Below are 17377 nucleotides of genomic sequence, written 5' to 3'. Positions count from 1 at the left end.
ACGTGGCTGAGGCTTCTGGGAGCTGAAGTCCCAAATTTCTTAGTAGATGGGTATGGCGAGGCGCATGCGCGGCAGCAAGGAGCGCCAAGCGCGACTCGCGAGCCCAACACGCATGCGTCCTTGCCGTTGCGGAAGGGTGGGCGCTACACTCTTATAGTCCAGCTATTCCACACAACGGCTCTGGCTGCCTTCTCCTGTTGCATTCTGGGATTTGCAGTTTAAAGGAAGGTCCCAGCGGCCATAGAATGGAGAAAAGCAGCGAGCTGAGGCTCAGAAGACTAGTGGGTGGGGCCAAGGGCGGTGACATGCAAATTTTGAGCCAATGAGATGGGAGGAGAGCCCTGAAGTCTTTCCTGGGCCCCAGGGCAGGGAGGGTTTGGGTCGGGGTCCGTGGAGAGGGCCGTGGGCGAAGGGGGCTGCCAGGGCCGGAGGGGGAGCGGAGGTCGAGGCAGGCAGAGGGAGGGCTGGGGTCAGGCCAAGTTCTCACTGTGACCTGGAAGGCCGTCCCAAGGAGAGGGGTCTCTGGGCGGACAGGAAATTAAGCATCCTTTCTTGGGCTACTTTATTCACGTTAATGGAGGACAACTGGGATGCAGTGATCATTAGGCCACCGACAGCAAGTAATTTGCTCCCAGTCTTTTTGTATCTTGTTCTAACAAGAAGGCAGCCTCCTTTCTCCTTTCCTGTTCTCTCCTCTTGACAGAGGTGTTTATCACAATATACTCTTATAGTGCTACTATTCCACTTTGACTGTTCTAGCTGCCTCCTGTTGCATTCTGGGATTTGCAGTTTAAAGGAGGGTCCCAGGCGCAGCCATAGAATGGAGAAAAGCAGCGAGCTGAGGCTCAGAAGGCTAGTGGGTGGAGTCGAGGGCGGTGACATGCAAATTTTGGGCCAATGAGATGGGAGGAGAGCCCTGAAGTCTTTCCTGAGCCCCAGGGCAGGGAGGGTTTGGGTCGGGGTCCGTGGAGAGGGCCGTGGGCGAAGGGGGCTGCCAGGGCCGGAGGGGGAGCGGAGGTCGAGGCAGGCAGAGGGAGGGCTGGGGTCAGGCCAAGGTCTCACTGTGACCTGGAAGGCCGTCCCAAGGAGAGAGGTCTCTGGGCGGATAGGGAATTAAGCTTCCGTTCTTAGGCTGTATTTTCCCTCCTTGGAATAAGCCATTTTTCCCAGCCTTTTTGTATCTTGTTGCAAGAAAAAGGCAGCAGAGCAATGGCTCCAGCACTGCAGCCTCCTTTCCTGCTTTCTCCTTGAGGGAGCCTTGGGCAATGATGGACTTTGCAGCAGCTTTTCTCAGAGCAAAAGAGAAAGGGGAGGATGCCTCTGTGGATGATGGGTGCAACAGTCACTCTTCCATGCGCAGGAGGCCCTTAGGAAGACCTAGGGCTCATTTCTACTTACATTTAGCCTTCCCTCCTTCCATCTTTCCCACCATGAAAGCAGATATTAGCATTCTCACTGGAATAGGGAAAGAGGGAAGCAATGCCACTTGTGCGTCACCAGTGATGTAAGCGGCAACCTGGGAAGCCCAGCTCAGGAACACTATATATATATATATATATATATATATATATATACATACTGTACACACACACACACACACACACACATTGATAGAAGATTCGCCTCATTGGTTTTGCAACTCCTTGCAATTACTCAGGCTGCCCAAGTCAGGGTACTGTTTACATTACTGATAATGCACAGATGATTGATATGCATTTTGAAGTGGTGCAAACTAGTAGGGAGGACAGTCGTGCCAAAAATGAAGCGACTACACTTATTATTATTATTATTATTATTAATTAACCCAATAAGGAATTCACTGTCAATCATAGTGGGAACACGGTCCTAAGGTTCAAAGCAGACTGCAGAAATAACCCAGTTTGAGACTTTTTTAACCACCAGGACAGAGGAGTAAGGAGTAAGAGGGTTTTCTGGTATGAATTTCTTTTCATTGAGGAGTATAAAAGGAGTTGGAGTTAACACTAAGAAAAGGACAAGGAGTAACCCCAAAACCGCCACTACTCCCCAGCCCTGGCTTTGGCTGCCCTGGGTCAATGCTGGGGCATTCTGGGAACTGGAGTTTTGTGAGAGATTCAGCCTTCTCTGTCAGAGAGAGCTCTGGTCCCACAGCAAACTGCAATTCCCAGCATTCCCTAGCGCTCAGCCGGGGCAGTTAAAGCATTCTCAGACTCGGTTCTTTCTGCCGTGTGTTTTGGACCTTAACCCACTTCTTAATAAAATCAACAACCGACCAAATAATAGTAATAATAGTGTTTTGTGTGTCTGCTGGGAAGCCCCTTGACTCTGGGTGGTTTCATTTGCATTTGATGGGTCTTGATTTTGCTGTTTTTCAGGACTGGCAGCCAAACTTTGGTCCAAAAGACACTGCAGAAGTAATCCAGTCTGAGACTGCTTTAACTGCCTTGGCTCAATGCTAGGGGTTTATGGGAAGTGTAGTTTCTTCTGGCCACAGAGGTCTCTGATACAGAACGCTGAACGTCTCACAAAACTACACTTCCCAGAATTCCCTAGCATTGAGCCAGCGCAGCTCCAGCAATCTCAGCCTGGATCATTTCTGCAGTGTGTTTTGGACCTTTGTTTACTTTAAGGGTTTCTTCTTTCCTCCTGAAGTTATCCAGGTGTTTGTGGATTTCGATGGCTTCCCTCTGCATTCTGGCCTGAGAGTTGTTGCCATGGTCCAGTATTTCAGTGTTTTATGCCCAGGATGGTTTATAATGTATTCTAATACTGCTGATTTTTCTGGCTGACCCAGTCTGCAGTGTCCCTCATGTGCCTTGATCTGTGTTTGAACACTGCGTTTGGTGGTTCCTATGTAGACTTGTCCGCAGCTGCACAGTATGCGCTGAACTCCTGCAACCGTGAGAGGGTCCCTCCTGTCCTTCACTGAGCGCACCATTTGCTGCATATCCTTGGTCGGTTTGTAGACCATTTGGAGGTTGTGTTTCCTCACCAGTTTCCCTATTCTTCCTGCCACTTCTTTGACGTATGGTTAAAAATACCTTCCCTTTGGGTGGTAATTTTCTGGATCTGGCAGCCCTTCTGACCGCACACTGGATCTGGGAGCGGGTTGGAGGACCATCTCTGGAAAGGTTCTCTTTGGCCCCTTTGTTGCTTCAGGCTTTGTGGCTTCCTGGCTGGGAGGGGAATGCACTGGATGAACCTTGGGGTCCCTTCCTAGGAGCCTATGACACTTGGCCTGGAAGAGGAGTGTCTTCTTCTCTGGGAGTGCTTCCATACTTTGAGTGGGACAGTTTCCCCTTCTCCTTTTGGGAAGGGCTCTCTGTCAAGCCCCTTTGTTTGAATGGTGGTGCGCGCTCATGGGCTCCTGCTCCATTTTGTCCCCGTCCATTTGCCACTCACACATAACTGAAGGGCATGAATCCCAAGTCTCCATTAATAAAATTAGGATGTAACAAAAAAGGTCAAAGAGGTGACATAACTGGGGTTAAAAATTTAGAGCAAATTTTCAGGTCACTAATCATTTCTAAAAGAAAGGAGTTAACAATACTATTTAACTTATCTTTAAAGAGGGGAAGAAATGTTAATGGTTCTCTGTATAAAGCAGAATTCTTTGGAATTCTTCCTGGACAGAAGGTTGAAATGGAGGACATGTCCTGGAAAAGAAAGAGCTCTGGTCATTCCCTGATAGAGTAGCCTAAGTTGGAAACAACTTGAAGGTACGCAGCAAGAACTACAGATCTGCTCCTGGTTTAATGGTGACATCCTCTATTCCACACAACGGCTCTGGCTGCCTTCTCCTGTTGCATTCTGGGATTTGCAGTTTAAAGGAAGGTCCTAGCGGCCATAGAATGGAGAAAAGCAGCGAGCCGAGGCTCAGAAGACTAGTGGGTGGGGCCAAGGGCGGTGACATGCAAATTTTGGACCAATGAGATGGGAGGAGAGCCCTGACGTCTTTCCTGGGCCCCAGGGCAGAGAGGGTTTGGGTCGGGGTCCATGGAGAGGGCCGTGGGCGAAGGGGGCTGCCAGGGCCGGAGGGGGAGCGGAGGTCAAGGCAAGCAGAGGGAGGGCTGGGGTCAGGCCAAGGTCTCACTGTGACCTGGAAGGCCGTCCCAAGAAGAGGAGTCTCTGGCCAAAGAAGGAATTAAGCATCCTCTCTTGGGCTACTTTATTCGTGTTAATGGAGGAAAACTGGGATGCAGCTGCTATGATATCCTCTGTTATCTATGTCTCCCAGCCTTTTTGTATCTTGTTGTAACAAGAAGGCAGCCTCCTTTCTGCTCTCCTGTTTTCTCCTTTACAATGGAGTCTTGGGCAATGCTGGACTTTGCAGCAGCTCTTCTCAAGCAAAAGAGGAAGGGGAGGATGCCTCTGTGGATGATGGGTGCAACAGTCGCTCTGACATGCGCAGGAGGCCCTTAGGAAGACCTAGGGCTCGTTTCTACTTCCGTTTAATGAACTGGAATTCTTCCTGGACAGAAGGTTGAAATGGAGGAGATGTCCTGGAAAAGGAGGGACTCTGGTCTCAGTCTCAGAGGATGGCAATGGCAAGCCCCCTCTGATGAAACTTGCCAAGAAACCCCCCTGATAGAGTAGCCTCAGTTGGAAACCACTGGAAGGTACACAACAACAACAACAACAACTACTACAGCTCTGCTCCTGGTTTAATGGTGACCTCCACTTTAAACCATCACAAACCAGTCACCCTCAGAGGAAGGCAATGGCAAACCTCCTCTGAAGAAATATGGCCAAGACAGGGTTGCCTTAGGTTTGCCATAAACCACAAACAACTTGAAGGCACAGAACAACAACAACAGCAGCAGCAACAACAAGCCCACTAAGTAACACTTGTTCAACAACTCTGCAGAAACGCTGCTTCTGTTGCAGTGTGCTTTCAAGTCATTATTCCTGGCTGAGGGCAACCCTAAGACAGACTTATCCTGGGGCTTTCTTGGCCACATTTCTTCAGAGGAGGTTTGCCAGTCTCTCTCTGATGCGAAGTCGGAGGTTTTCATGGCCGGCATCCATAGCTTTCTGTGGGTTTTTCGGGCTTTGTGGCCCTGTCTAGAAGAGGCTGAGAGCATGGGACTTGCCCAGGGTCACCAGTGGGTTTCCTGGCTGAGCGGAGCCTCGAACCCTGGTCAGAAAGGGCAGAAGAAGGGAAAATGGCCCAATGTTAGTTTCGGCCAGTTATTGTCAAGAAGGTGGTACTGAGGCATTTATACTGCTGCTATCCTTGACCCATTTCCCTGGCAGTACGCGCCTTTGTTCATTATTAATTGTTTATATTTTATTTATAAATATATAATTCTAATTTTAGTATCGGGAGGGGAGGTTAGGGAAGGGACTAATTTTGAATTTCATTGGCCTGTTACAGACTGCCAAAATAAAGCTGCTTCGGATCTCTTTGGAGGCATGCTATTGAAATGATGCATGGGTCCTAAGAGTCCGGAGGTCGCGCCAAAGCCACACTCCATTCCTAAGCACTGGAGGGCAGCTTTTGGTGCAGCTTCCGGATTCTTAGGACGCATTTATCATTTAAACAGCATACCTCCAAAGAGACCTGAAACAGCTTTATTTTGGCAGTCTGTAACAGGCCATGGTATTTTTATTGCTGTGACCCACCCGGATTCCTTGGGATTGGGCGGACTACAAATAAATCATTTATTATTATAAATCATATCTTTATATTATTTATTTATATTATTTATTATATAATTATAATAAAGAATAATTATTATATTATATTAATACATTATTATTAATTTAATAATTATTATCTATTTATTATTGGTATGTATTATATATATATCTATTATCTGTTATCTAATTATTAATTAATTAATTAAGTTTATTATCCCCTCTGTTGTAAACTGCTCGGATTCCCAGTGATTGGGTGGTATATAAATAAATCCTATTAATAATAAATAATAATAACAATAAATTATTATTAATTATAAATTATGCATTATATTTTATGTTTATAATTTTAATTTATAATAATAAAAGTTTATTTATATACCGCCCTTCCAGAGATCAGGGCGGTGCACATCAGAAAACAATACAATAAAATCACAATAAAACCAATACAATAAAACAGCACATGCCAGCGTACAGTGCTGACGAGGGGGGGGGAGAGGCCGGGAAAGACTTCAGGGGAAGAGTCAGGGGTAGGCTTGCTCGAATAAAAATGTCTTCAACCCCTTCTTAAATTGGGCTAGGGAGGCGGCCGTGCGGAGCTCAGCGGGCAGCGAGTTCCAGAGGTTGGGGACCAAAATGGTAAAGGCCCTCCTAGAGGTGGAAACTAATCTAGCCTCTGGAACTCTTAGCAATTGCTGCCCAGATGATCTGAGTGTGCAGGGCGGATTGCATGAAGAGAGGCGGTCCTCTAGATACCCTGGGCCCAAGCCATTTAGGGCTTTATAGGTGATAACCAACACCTTGTATTGCGCCCGGAAGCGGATAGGCAGCCAGTGAAGGTCTTTTAACACTGGTGTTATGTGGCTGGCCCTGGATGTACCAGTGACCAGTTGGGCTGCCATATTCTGCACTAATTGCAGCTTCCGGGTATGGTACAAGGGTTGCCCCATGTAGAGCGCGTTGCAGAAGTCCAAACGAGAGGTTACCAGATCATGTACTACAGTTTCAAGGTCCCTCTGGCCCAGGTAGGGACGCAGCTGGCGTATCAGCCGAAGCTGATGACAGGTGTTCCTGACCGTCGCATCCACCTGAGATGAAAGGTGGAGCGACGAGTCAAGGAGCACCCCAAGACTGCGTACTGAGTCCTTCACGGGGAGCGTGATCCCGTTCAACACAGGTGGAATTACCGCCATCCCTGGACCGGGAGAACCTATCACGAGTACTTCCGTTTTCTCCGGATTCAGGCTGAGTCTGTTTTCCCTCATCCAACCCATTCCCTCATCCAACCCATTATATTTTATATTTATAATTATAGTTTTAATTATAGCTATAATTTATAATTATAAATATAAATTATAATATATAATTATAAATATAAAATATAATTCATAATTATAATTTATAAATTTTAATTTATAATTATAAATTATTTATTATTATATTTATATTTATTTATTTCCCGCCTTCTTCCCAGAGACTCAAAGTGGCTTCCAAAACTAAAGCAGTCCAAGTTCAAATACTGTACTATAAAAAATGCAAAATACCAGCTTAGAAAACAAACAATCCAGACAATTAAAAACACTGCCTTTGGAGGATAAAATCCCCTTTTGGGGATAAAATCCCCAGAGTCTCTCCAGCCATCATGGTGGAAGAGGCAGTTGTAGTCCAAAAATAATGCTTTCCAAATTGACTGCCTCAGTTGTTGTTTGCCTTCCAGTCGTTTCCGACCCTGAGGCAAACCTATCATGGGTTTTTCTTGGCCAAATTTCTTCAGTGGTGGTTTGGTTGTTGTTTTGCCTTTGCCTTCCTTTGAGGCTAAGAGAGTGTGACTTGCCCAGTGGATTTCCATGGTTGAGCAGGGATTCGAACCCTGGTCTCCACTGCCCCAGTCCAACATTCAGTCCAGGATTTTCACGGCTGGAATCCATAGTTTTTTGTGGGTTTTTTCGGTTATGAAGCCGTGTTCTAGAACAAATTTTTCCTGACGTTTCGCCAACAGCTGTGACTGACTGGCATCTTCAGAGAATGCCGGTATGGAAGAGAGTGTGGTATATATACTGTTGGTTGGTGGGGTATCTATACACCATCAATATATATGTACCCCACTCTTTTCCATGTCAGCATTCTCTGAAGATGCCAGTCACAAATGCTGGTGAATTGTCAGGAATAAACTCTTCCAGAACATGGCCACAAAAACCCGAAAAACCCACAAAAAACTACCACAGTCCGACAATCAAACCACCTTCAATCCAACATCAACTTGAATGAGAGTCCTCTCCAAGGCTATATCCGCAGTGCAGAACTAATCCGTTTGACACCACTTTAACTGCTATGGCTCAGTACTATGGAATTCTGGGAGCTGTACAATTCCTAGAATTCCATAGCCATGACCCATGGCAGTAAAAGTTATGTCAAATCAGATTAATTTTGCAGTGTTCCCCTAATCTTAAGTGCCCTGCTCAAGTCTTGCAGAATCCTACATTGGTTCTATCCATCTGGAACGTGGTCTTCCTCTTTTCCTACTCGCTTTTACTTTCCCAATAACAAATAGCAAGTACGTTTCTATACTGCTTATCAGTGAACTATCACTCCCTAAGCATTTTACGATATGTAAGGCAATTGTGCCCAACAAGCTGGGTACTCATTTTACCAACCCACGAAAGGATGGAAGGCTGAGTGGACCTTGGAGCCCTCATCTAGGATCAAACTTACAGCACTGTGGCTGCAGTAGTGGCATTTAACCAGGGCTCCTTCATTCATTGTCTTTTCTAGTGACTCAAGTCTCTTCATTATGTGGTCAAAGTACAAGAGTTCAGCAATCTTGGCTCCTAGGCAGAGTTCAGGTTTGATTTATTCTAGGACCCATTTATTTGTCTTTTCGGCAGCCCAGGCGATCTGTTGATCTCTTCTCCAGCATCACATTTCAGATGAGTAGATTCTCTTCCTGTCAGTCTTCTTCCCTCTCCAGCTCTCACAACCATACATAGCAGTGAGAAATACGATGGCACGGACAATTCTAAATCTAACATTCAGCGATATAGCTTTAAATTTGAGGATCTTGTCTATTTCCTTCATTGCTGCCCTTCCAAATTCTAGGATGTATCCACATTGCAGAAATATTGCAGTTTGGCACCAAGATGGAAATATGTGTTTTGTGAGCTAGTCATCTCTGTCAGAGGGCTCTGGTGCCCCACAAAGCTACAAATAGCATTGAGCCATGGAAGTTAAACTGGTATCAAACTGCTTTATTTCTTTAGTGTGGCAGCAGCCCTACCTGATTTCTTGACTGGAGGCAGGAATGACTGTGCAGGTGGGAAGATTGGCAGAGGACATTTATAGAAGAAAGCCCTTTCATGAAGCTATGCTGGTTGTTGGATGTTATTGTACCGTGGGCCCTTGGTATCTGCTCTGGTTTGGTTCCAGTACCCCTCTACAGAGGCCAAAATCTGTAGATGTTAAAGTCCTATTAAATACAATGGCATAGTAAAATGGTGTCCCTTATATAATCTGGCAAGGCTTCTGTCAGACTGTGATCGTATGTTACACATAAAATAGCCTTATTTGCTAAGGCTACTAAAAGCATTTGTGCAAATTATTTGAAGAATATTGCTATAGACTGTGCAGGAGATTCACTAATCTGATTTTTGTATGGGTATATATGTATGTATTCTTTTATTGAATTTGTAATGGCTTTTAGTCAAGTACAATAAGTGACTGACTTCTTGACTGCAGTCTCCATTCTGATTAATGACTGAACCAAGGTATGGAAAATTTTGAACTATTTAAGTGCCTTCATTGTCTGCTTTAAAGTTATGTAAATCATCTGTGCCCATTAATTTTGTTTTCTTAATGTTGAACAGTAAACCTGCCATTGCACTTCATTCCTTGATTTTCTTCCGTAATTGTTCCAGGTCTTTGCTATTTTCTTCTAGTAGTATGATATCATCTGTGTATCTTAAATAAACATTGTTGATGTTCTTTCCTCCAATTTTCATGTGCCTTCTTCTGAGTCTAATCCTGCTCTTCCACCTCTGAGTCTATGTATGACGTGTTCAATGTACAAGTCAAACAGATGGGTGTGATAAATACTCTGGTTTCTCTTCAGATTGTATAAATCTTGCCCAACCCACTGCCAATTGGAAACCATTTCATTTCTCTGTATTCATCCAGACAGATGAAAGGCCAGGCACTCTGACCTCTGAAGATCTGCCCATGAACATGTTTCCTTTCTAGGATTATACAATTTGGCTATGTTCAGCAAAACAAGCTGCTATTGCACCCATAGAGGTCCACTGCAACTTCTGGGATTGCAGTTTAGCTGGAGGGCCATATCTGCTCTACAAAAACAACCAAAATCAAAAATTATCACTATTTTTTTTATAGAAGACATAAGGTACTGGAGAGCAGCGGTTATACAACTACCCAGCTGTTGTTGGACCACAAGATCCACCAGCCCTAGCTAGCATGATTTCCACCCTAGCTTAGGCATTTAGAATGACAGGCCTTATTGTGCAGTTATTTTCCAGGCTCTTACTTTTTCTCTCTCTTTTAAAATGCTTGGCTGCTTAAACAATTCTTTTACTTGTAAATTTAATTGAGTACAAATTCTAGGGAAAAGATGGGATTTAAATAGAGGAGATTGTGTTATTAATATATATATATATACAAGTCCAGATCTCCCCAATGAAACTGGTTTATTCTGCAAATACATGTTCAACATGACAGGCATTCTTTTGCATGCGTGACACAACACACGAATACACAAGGAAGATTAGACACAACAATGCCACTGCTGTGAAGAAGAGAAGCAGTCCAGCAAACAGAGAGGGATTCATAGGGAACCAGATCCTATTGCTCTCTGCGGGAATCATGTTGGTGAGGCTAAGCATGTAGCCTAGTGACCAGGCTATGCTGCTGTTACCAACCTAAAATACAGAAAAAGATCATTATATATCTCCATAAGCAACCATTAAAACATGACATTTTCAGACAATAGGAAAAGTATATATACTGTAGTACCACTTTCCCCAATTCACATATCTGTTCAATGGGATGTGCCAGCAGTAGTATAGCTACTTGCTGCTTTTAAAAAAGAAATGGTTATCTCTTACATCAGTGATGGGGAATGTGTGATGTTGTTGGGCTGCAGCTCCCATGATCCCTCCTCACAGGCTATGTTGGCTAGTGATGATGGGAGTTGCAGTCTAACAATATGCACAGACTCCACTTCTGTGTTATAAGCCTGCACACAAGGCTGGTTCTTACATTCTCCCTCTCTCCTTTCTTTTTCTTTTGTATACACAAGGAGAGCTGATTGAAAGCTTTCAAACTACGACTTCTAATTCCTTGTTACATTAGAACTCAGAAAACTATACTTTTTTTGTAACTATGGTTATTGAGAAACACATCTTACATCATTGATCATTGACATCATTACAGCTTTGATTTGGATTTCCAGCATGGCAGGGGGTTGGACTGGATGGCCCTAGTGGTCTCTTCCAACTCTATGATTCTATGATTCTATCTGTCCTACTGTTTTGCCCAAAACACATCAGTGCTCTTTATGTACTTGCAGTCCTTGTTTAAGCTTTTAATCAGTGCACTACTTAAGGCAAGTTCTGATGTTACCTTCCTGCCACAGAACCCTATGTAGCACTATGAATCTTACAACAGATAGACAGGACTATAGTGCAGTTTCCTTCTCATGCCAGCATTGTTCTTCCTGGAACAAGGGCAAGACGTATGTAGGAAGAAGTTGTGTGACGAATGACTTTGCTGCGAGCTGATATAACTTTCATATATCAGAAGGGGACTACACTGAAGAGTTTCCTGTGTCATGAAAATAACACCAGAATGGGTTCTTAGGTACTTTCAATGTTACAGTGAAAACTCAAAATGACATCCTTCTGGGTCATTATTTAAAATGATCCACAAAGAGAAGCTAGAGGCAAACAAATGGCATTTTGCACCTGCAACGTTAAGTGACTGCCTCCCATAATTTCATGGTCTAGACCTCCTGCAGAATATTTGATGGTGTCAGAGACTAAAAATCCAAATGGCAACTACACATTAATTAACATGGGGTCACATGTGAAAAAGAATTTCTGGTTCAGTCACCATTAAAATGAATAGGAGTTGTGCAAGAATCCCAGAGTTGTAACCGGACATTGCTTCAAGCTAAACATCTTCATTTATAATAGAACTAACCTTGTCCTCAATTTATTTATTGCAACTCTAAAAAAGTGGCTCTAACTCTGGATTTCCTAGAATTAAGATCTCTGGATTTTTCAAGACTTCTTTTACAATATGGAAGGGATTAAACTTACCTCCTTCTGAAAGTGTATCAGAGGCCAATTCTCTGCATTGAACTTATACCCGTGTATAAGTAGGTGGTAGATGTAGTTTGCTGAAAAGCAGTACGATCTTGCGTATATTTCATCAAATTTGGGTAACATAAATGGAATCTGTAAAAACAAAAACAATTCAGGATTCAACAATACCTACAGTATTCAGTATTCAGAACCAATTCAATATTTATTTTTACCCTGCTCTTCCACTGTAATCAGAACGACTGAAACATTTCATAAAATTCTTTCTTGAAATCCCAAGGCAAGATGCTTGGTGGACACTTAAGTCTGGAAGTTCAAAAATATCTCAAGGAAAAGAAATATAGACTGCACCTGCACTGCAAAATTAATGCAGCTTGACACTGCTTTAACTGCCATGGCTCAATGCTATGGAATCCTGGGTTTTGTGGGGCACCAGATCTCATTGACAGAGAAGGTTAAATGGCTTACAGAACTACACATCCCAGAATTTTATAGCATTGAGCCATGTGGTGTCAAACTGTACTATTCTGCAGTGCAGATGGAGGCAATAGAGAGCCAGTATGGTGTTTAATTGTTGGACTAGAACACTGAGAGACCAGGATTCAAATTTCCACTCAGCCATAGAAATGCACCAGATGAGCTTGAGCAAGTCACATTCTCTCAGCTTCAGAGAAAGGCAATGGCAAACCCACTCTGAACAAATTCTGCCAAGAAAAGTCTGTGACAGGTTCACCTCTTAAGTCAGAAATTACTTGAAAGCACACAACAAGAAGAAAATTAGTATAGAAATGTGTTTGAAAGCAACTGTGCCATCAATTTTCAGTGAGACATTCCAGAGAAAACAAGTTTGCCAAAGCAGGGCACAACATGTTTTAAAATGAAGTTAGTTGTGTTGACCATAAGAAAAACTTTAAAGTCCATATTAATGTAACACCTTAATTAAACCGACCCACACAACACTGTATGCAGTCTTTCAAGATCCCTTCATCAGACAACAGGTTATAAAAAGATGGCGGGGGGTGAGGAAGCTGAATTCAAGTGAAGTCAATGGTTTTGCATAGTCTCTACCTTGGATTTAAATGACTGGAGAGAGGACATTCAAATAGGGTTCTAGCAAGTGAAGTGATAACTTTAGGTTTCAAACTAGCACTTAGAAGAGTTATGGTATATTCTGGACAAAAAACAACTTCCAGAATCTGCGAGCCAGCATTGCTATTTTTCCAAGCTTAGCATTTAACTGGATTAAGCCCATGAAGAAAAGTTTTATTCTTCATTTTTGATAATATCAACTAAAAACTCGAATTATTTCCATTGTGGGTTAAGTATCTTTAGCAATCTTTAGTACAGAGTATAATATTGAATCTTCTGTTTTTAATGGTATACATAAAAGATGCAGCCCACCCAGTGGTAAGCATTATGTCCTGTTGATTTCAGTAAGCACTTTGAACTTTGGCTGGTTCATGACTGGCAAAATGAAACAGCTTAGTACCACAGGATTTCTGTGAGCGTAATCTCTTGCTTTTCATAGGCCTCATTCCCACTATTCTTTAAACCGGATCGTACTGAATCACAATCCGGTTGAAATGAGCATGGTTCCCACTTAATCCGAATCGCTGAAGCAATTCAGAAAGGGGGGCCATGCTTTTGACCCGTTTAACCCGTGTCAAAAAGACGCTGGTTTTTTGAGGGTCTTTTGGGCTGAATCGATTTATTTTGGAATAAATCGATTCAGTACAAGTAGAAATCAGGTGGAATTGAATCCGCCCGCCCTGCCCCCCCCCCCAGCTTCCCGGTCTCTCCATCCCCAACCAACCTTCTCTGCCCCCGGCTTTGCCTCTCCGCCGCCTGGCCGGGCCTTCTCCAGAGTGCGTTCCTCCTCCTCCTCCTGGGATACTTCCGGAGGCTTTGGGGGTAGCCTGGACTGCCTGTCCCATCATCCCCCACCATCCTGGCCCTGGCCATGAAGAAATCAGAGGCCAGGGGCAAAGAGGCAAGGCCGGGTGGCAGAGAAGGTAGGGCAGGGACTGAGAGGCTTTGGAATGAGGCTCCGTGCAGCCAGGCCTTCTCTGCCCCTGGCCTCTGCCTAACTCCTTCCACCCCAGCCAGCCTGTCCTCTGCCCTGGCGGCCTGTCTTCTGTGGCAGCCAGCCTCTCCTCTGCCTTGGCGGTCTGTCGTCCAGCTGGGCAGCCTCTCCTCCGCCCCAGCCGGCCTCTCCTCCACGCCAGCTGGCCTGTCCTCCACCCCGGCAACCTGTCCTCCACCTTGGGTGGCCTCTCCTCTGTCCCAGCCAGCCTCTCCTCCACCCCAGCCAGCCTATCCTCCAGTCCAAATATAGTGGGAACCATGATCCGATTCTAAATAGATTCATCAATTCGGATCGGAAACAGATTTTTGTGTAAGTGGGAATGAGGCCATGGATACATTTCTGTAAAATATTCTGAAACATTATTTTGAACAGATCTTTTATGAGTATCTTTCTTTGCTTCCTCAGGAAATTGATACACACCTGGTTCCAACTCTGTGAGCAGAAGTTCCACATGCTTGAATTGAAAGCAGCAAGGGAAAATTGTCCAGTTAAATTCAAAGCATTGACAGTGTAGTAAAATCCAGAGAAGGCCTATGAATAAACCAAGATGGGAGATATTTCACAATTATGTTTCCAATGGTAAGTTAATGCCAACTACGTGGAAAATGAAGTCGACAGATTTATTTTGTCATTTTTAACAAAAATGTATGTACTGTGAAGTCGAAGGCTTTCATGGCCAGCATCCATAGTTTTTTGTGGGTTTTGGGGCTATGTGGCCATGTTCTAGAAGTGTTGGTTTCTGACATTTCACCAGCATCTGTGGCTAGCACCTTCAGAGAATGCTGGCATGGCAGTGAGTGGGGTATAAATGTCATAGGAAGATAATGGATCTCTAATTAAATAGACATAAATCCTCTTTGCAGATCCCCCCACAGAACAATACACAGATTAACATGTAAATCACTCCTCCCGACCCAGGGTCACACACGTACACACACACACACCACTCACTGCCATGCCAGCATTCTCTGAAGATGCCAGCCACAGATGCTGGTGAAATGTCAGAAACAAACTCCTCTAGAACAGGGGTCGGCAACCTGAGGCCCACGGGCCGGATCTGGCCCGCCAAGGCCTTCCTGCCGGCCCCTGCGCAGTCCTGCCGCCGATTGCCCATTTTCGCACCGCTCCGGCCGCCATTTTGTTTTTTAAAATGGCGGCCGAAGTCTCACGTGACCTCAGGATGGCAAAGGTCACGCAAGACTTCGGCCGCCATTTTGGAAAACAAAATGGCGGCGCCCATCTAGGAGGCCCGGTGCAGCCCCTGGAGCACTCCAACAGGGCTCCAGGGGCTGCAGTGGGCCTGCAGCAGGCTCCACCTCACCCTCCACCCTCCTCCTCCTCCTCCCTAAGAGTAGGGAAAGGAGGAGAGGCAGAAGGAGTGCAGAGCCAGGGAGAAAGGGAGCCAGAGCAGCAGCTGCAGCCACAGCAAGGCCAGAGGTTGGTTCATTGGGGGAGGGGGTTAGCTGGGTGTTCTTTGTGCAAACTTCCCTCTCAGCACCCTGTGGCTTCTCTGGGTTGAAACTGTGTGCATGCTTGCTGCAGTTTGTTTTCAATTGCATTTTAGTAATTTCCTTGCTTGTAACTTTATTATTATTATTATTATTATTATTACTTGCCCTGGGTGTTCTTTGTGCAAAATCCCCTCTCAATGAGAAAGAGGGGGAGGAGGTGGAAAGGTGAGTCATTTCAGGTCTGCCTTGGGTTTTTTCCATTAATTTTTAAAAATATATAACACTTATTTTTGTTTTGTTTTTTCATTATTTTTATTATTGCTTTTTATTTCATTTCATTATTTTTATTATTTATGAAGGTGAGACAGTGTGACTTTCCAAAGTGCTGTAACAAAGGTCTGCTGTAACAATGATAGCGGTGGTGGTGATGATGATGCTTTGGTGGAAGCTCCACCCCCCATGTGTGGCTCCGCCCCTGGAGGGTGGAAGCTCCACCCTGGCATGTGGCTCCACCCCCGGAAGGTGGAAGCTCCACCCCTGGCATGTGGCTCCGCCCCTGGAGGGTGGAAGCTCCACCCCCGGCTTCAGCCCCCCAGTTGTCTGAAGGACAGCAACCTGGCCCCCGACTCAAAAAGGTTGCCTACCCCTGCTCTAGAACATGGCCACATAGCCTGAAAAACTCACAAGAAAACAATGTATGTACTGTCTTTACATCCAATAGTCTCAAGGTGACTTCCTAGCAAATAGTGAAGAGCATGAAAAGCAATGCAATACAGTACGATTAGACACAGCAATAAAAAATACCCCCCCCCCCAAGGAAACAACAAAAAGAGTAGAACAGTAGAACAGTACTTACCACAAAATTCCCTTTAATATTTGGCTGGTAAATTCCATTAAAAGAACAATCTTCCCTGTCTCTGCAAGATGTAAAATCGAATAACAGAGACACTGCCTCTCTGCAGACAGCTGGATTGCCAGTTCCTATGACATTTATAGAATGGCTTAGATTGTAGTTCTCTGGTCTCAGATGTGCAGTACAGAGGCTTCTATACAAGTGCTTCATTGTCAGAACAGTTTTGTAATTCTGAGGATAGCATGGATTTTCAATTCTGGCTTTATCACTTGATTTCTGATAGTTAACAAACAAACAGGAAAATTTTCATTAGGAGGAACATTTAGACTGGTATTACTGTAGCAGTCAAACAATTAGAGGAGTGTAGAATTTGAAGGGATCCCAAGGGTCACCTAGTTCTTGTTCAACGGTTCTTAATCTATGGTCTGCCAGATGTAGTGGACATCTGCTCTCAAAACCCCTGACAATTGGCTAAGTTGGTTGGGGCATTGGCAGTTGTAGCCCGAAAAATCTGAAGGCCCAAAGTTTGAAAACAACTGAACTAAGTGACCCTTCTAACTCTACGGTTCTATGATTCTGATCAAGTTGACCCCTGCCAAGGAAGAAATGACAGCTAAAGCAGCCCTGACAGTTGGTTATCCACTCTGCTTAAAAACCTCTAGTGAAGGTAAGCCAACCATATTCTGAGTTCATTTTAATGATGTTGTCCTGTATTTTGTTGTTATTACATTTTCCCGTAACACATGTGCAACTAAAACAGAAAGAGGAGGCAGCTGATAGAGCTGCCCAAGAAAAGCAACAATGATGGCCAATTATACAAAAACAAAACACAATGCCGAACATGTGGAAGATTCCTGCCATTGTGCAATAAAAGTCTTTCAGTCACCTGTATACAAAAAACTACTTTGTTTATCATGTTTGCAATATATAGCCAAATGTTATTAGAATATAGGAAGCTGCTTTATATCAGGCCAGATTATTTATCCTGTTAGCTCAATAATATCTGCTTTGACTAGCAGCATGTCTCCAGCCTTTCCAC

The 17377-nt window shown here is 44.3% G+C and overlaps 1 protein-coding gene and 1 long non-coding RNA gene across 6 annotated transcripts in view; one reads left to right on the top strand and one right to left on the bottom strand.

Moving 5' to 3' along the window:
* Positions 1-553: 553 nt before the first annotated feature.
* On the top strand, positions 554-17013 carry LOC149309689 (uncharacterized). Its single transcript, XR_016281927.1, has 3 exons — positions 554-620; positions 14440-14613; positions 16924-17013. It is a non-coding gene; the product is annotated as an uncharacterized LOC149309689 (long non-coding RNA).
* LOC149309687 (ectonucleoside triphosphate diphosphohydrolase 3-like) overlaps positions 10304-17377 on the bottom strand; it is a 31344-nt gene continuing 24270 nt past the window's right edge. For all 5 annotated transcript variants that reach the window (XM_089532847.1, XM_089532851.1, XM_089532849.1 and 2 more), the window contains 4 exons: positions 16342-16614; positions 14455-14565; positions 11946-12083; positions 10304-10544 (listed from right to left, as the gene is read on the bottom strand). In XM_089532847.1, coding sequence (XP_089388973.1) covers positions 10314-10544; positions 11946-12083; positions 14455-14565; positions 16342-16614 — 753 coding nt within the window. In that variant the 3' untranslated portion in view covers positions 10304-10313. The remainder of the gene's footprint in view (positions 10545-11945; positions 12084-14454; positions 14566-16341; positions 16615-17377) is intronic.

This window comes from Sceloporus occidentalis, unplaced genomic scaffold (genome assembly GCF_023333645.1).
Source record: "Sceloporus occidentalis isolate IW3139 unplaced genomic scaffold, rSceOcc1.0.p SCAF_7, whole genome shotgun sequence".
Lineage (NCBI taxonomy): Eukaryota > Metazoa > Chordata > Lepidosauria > Squamata > Phrynosomatidae > Sceloporus > Sceloporus occidentalis.
This window is presented reverse-complemented; position numbering and strand designations above follow the sequence as displayed.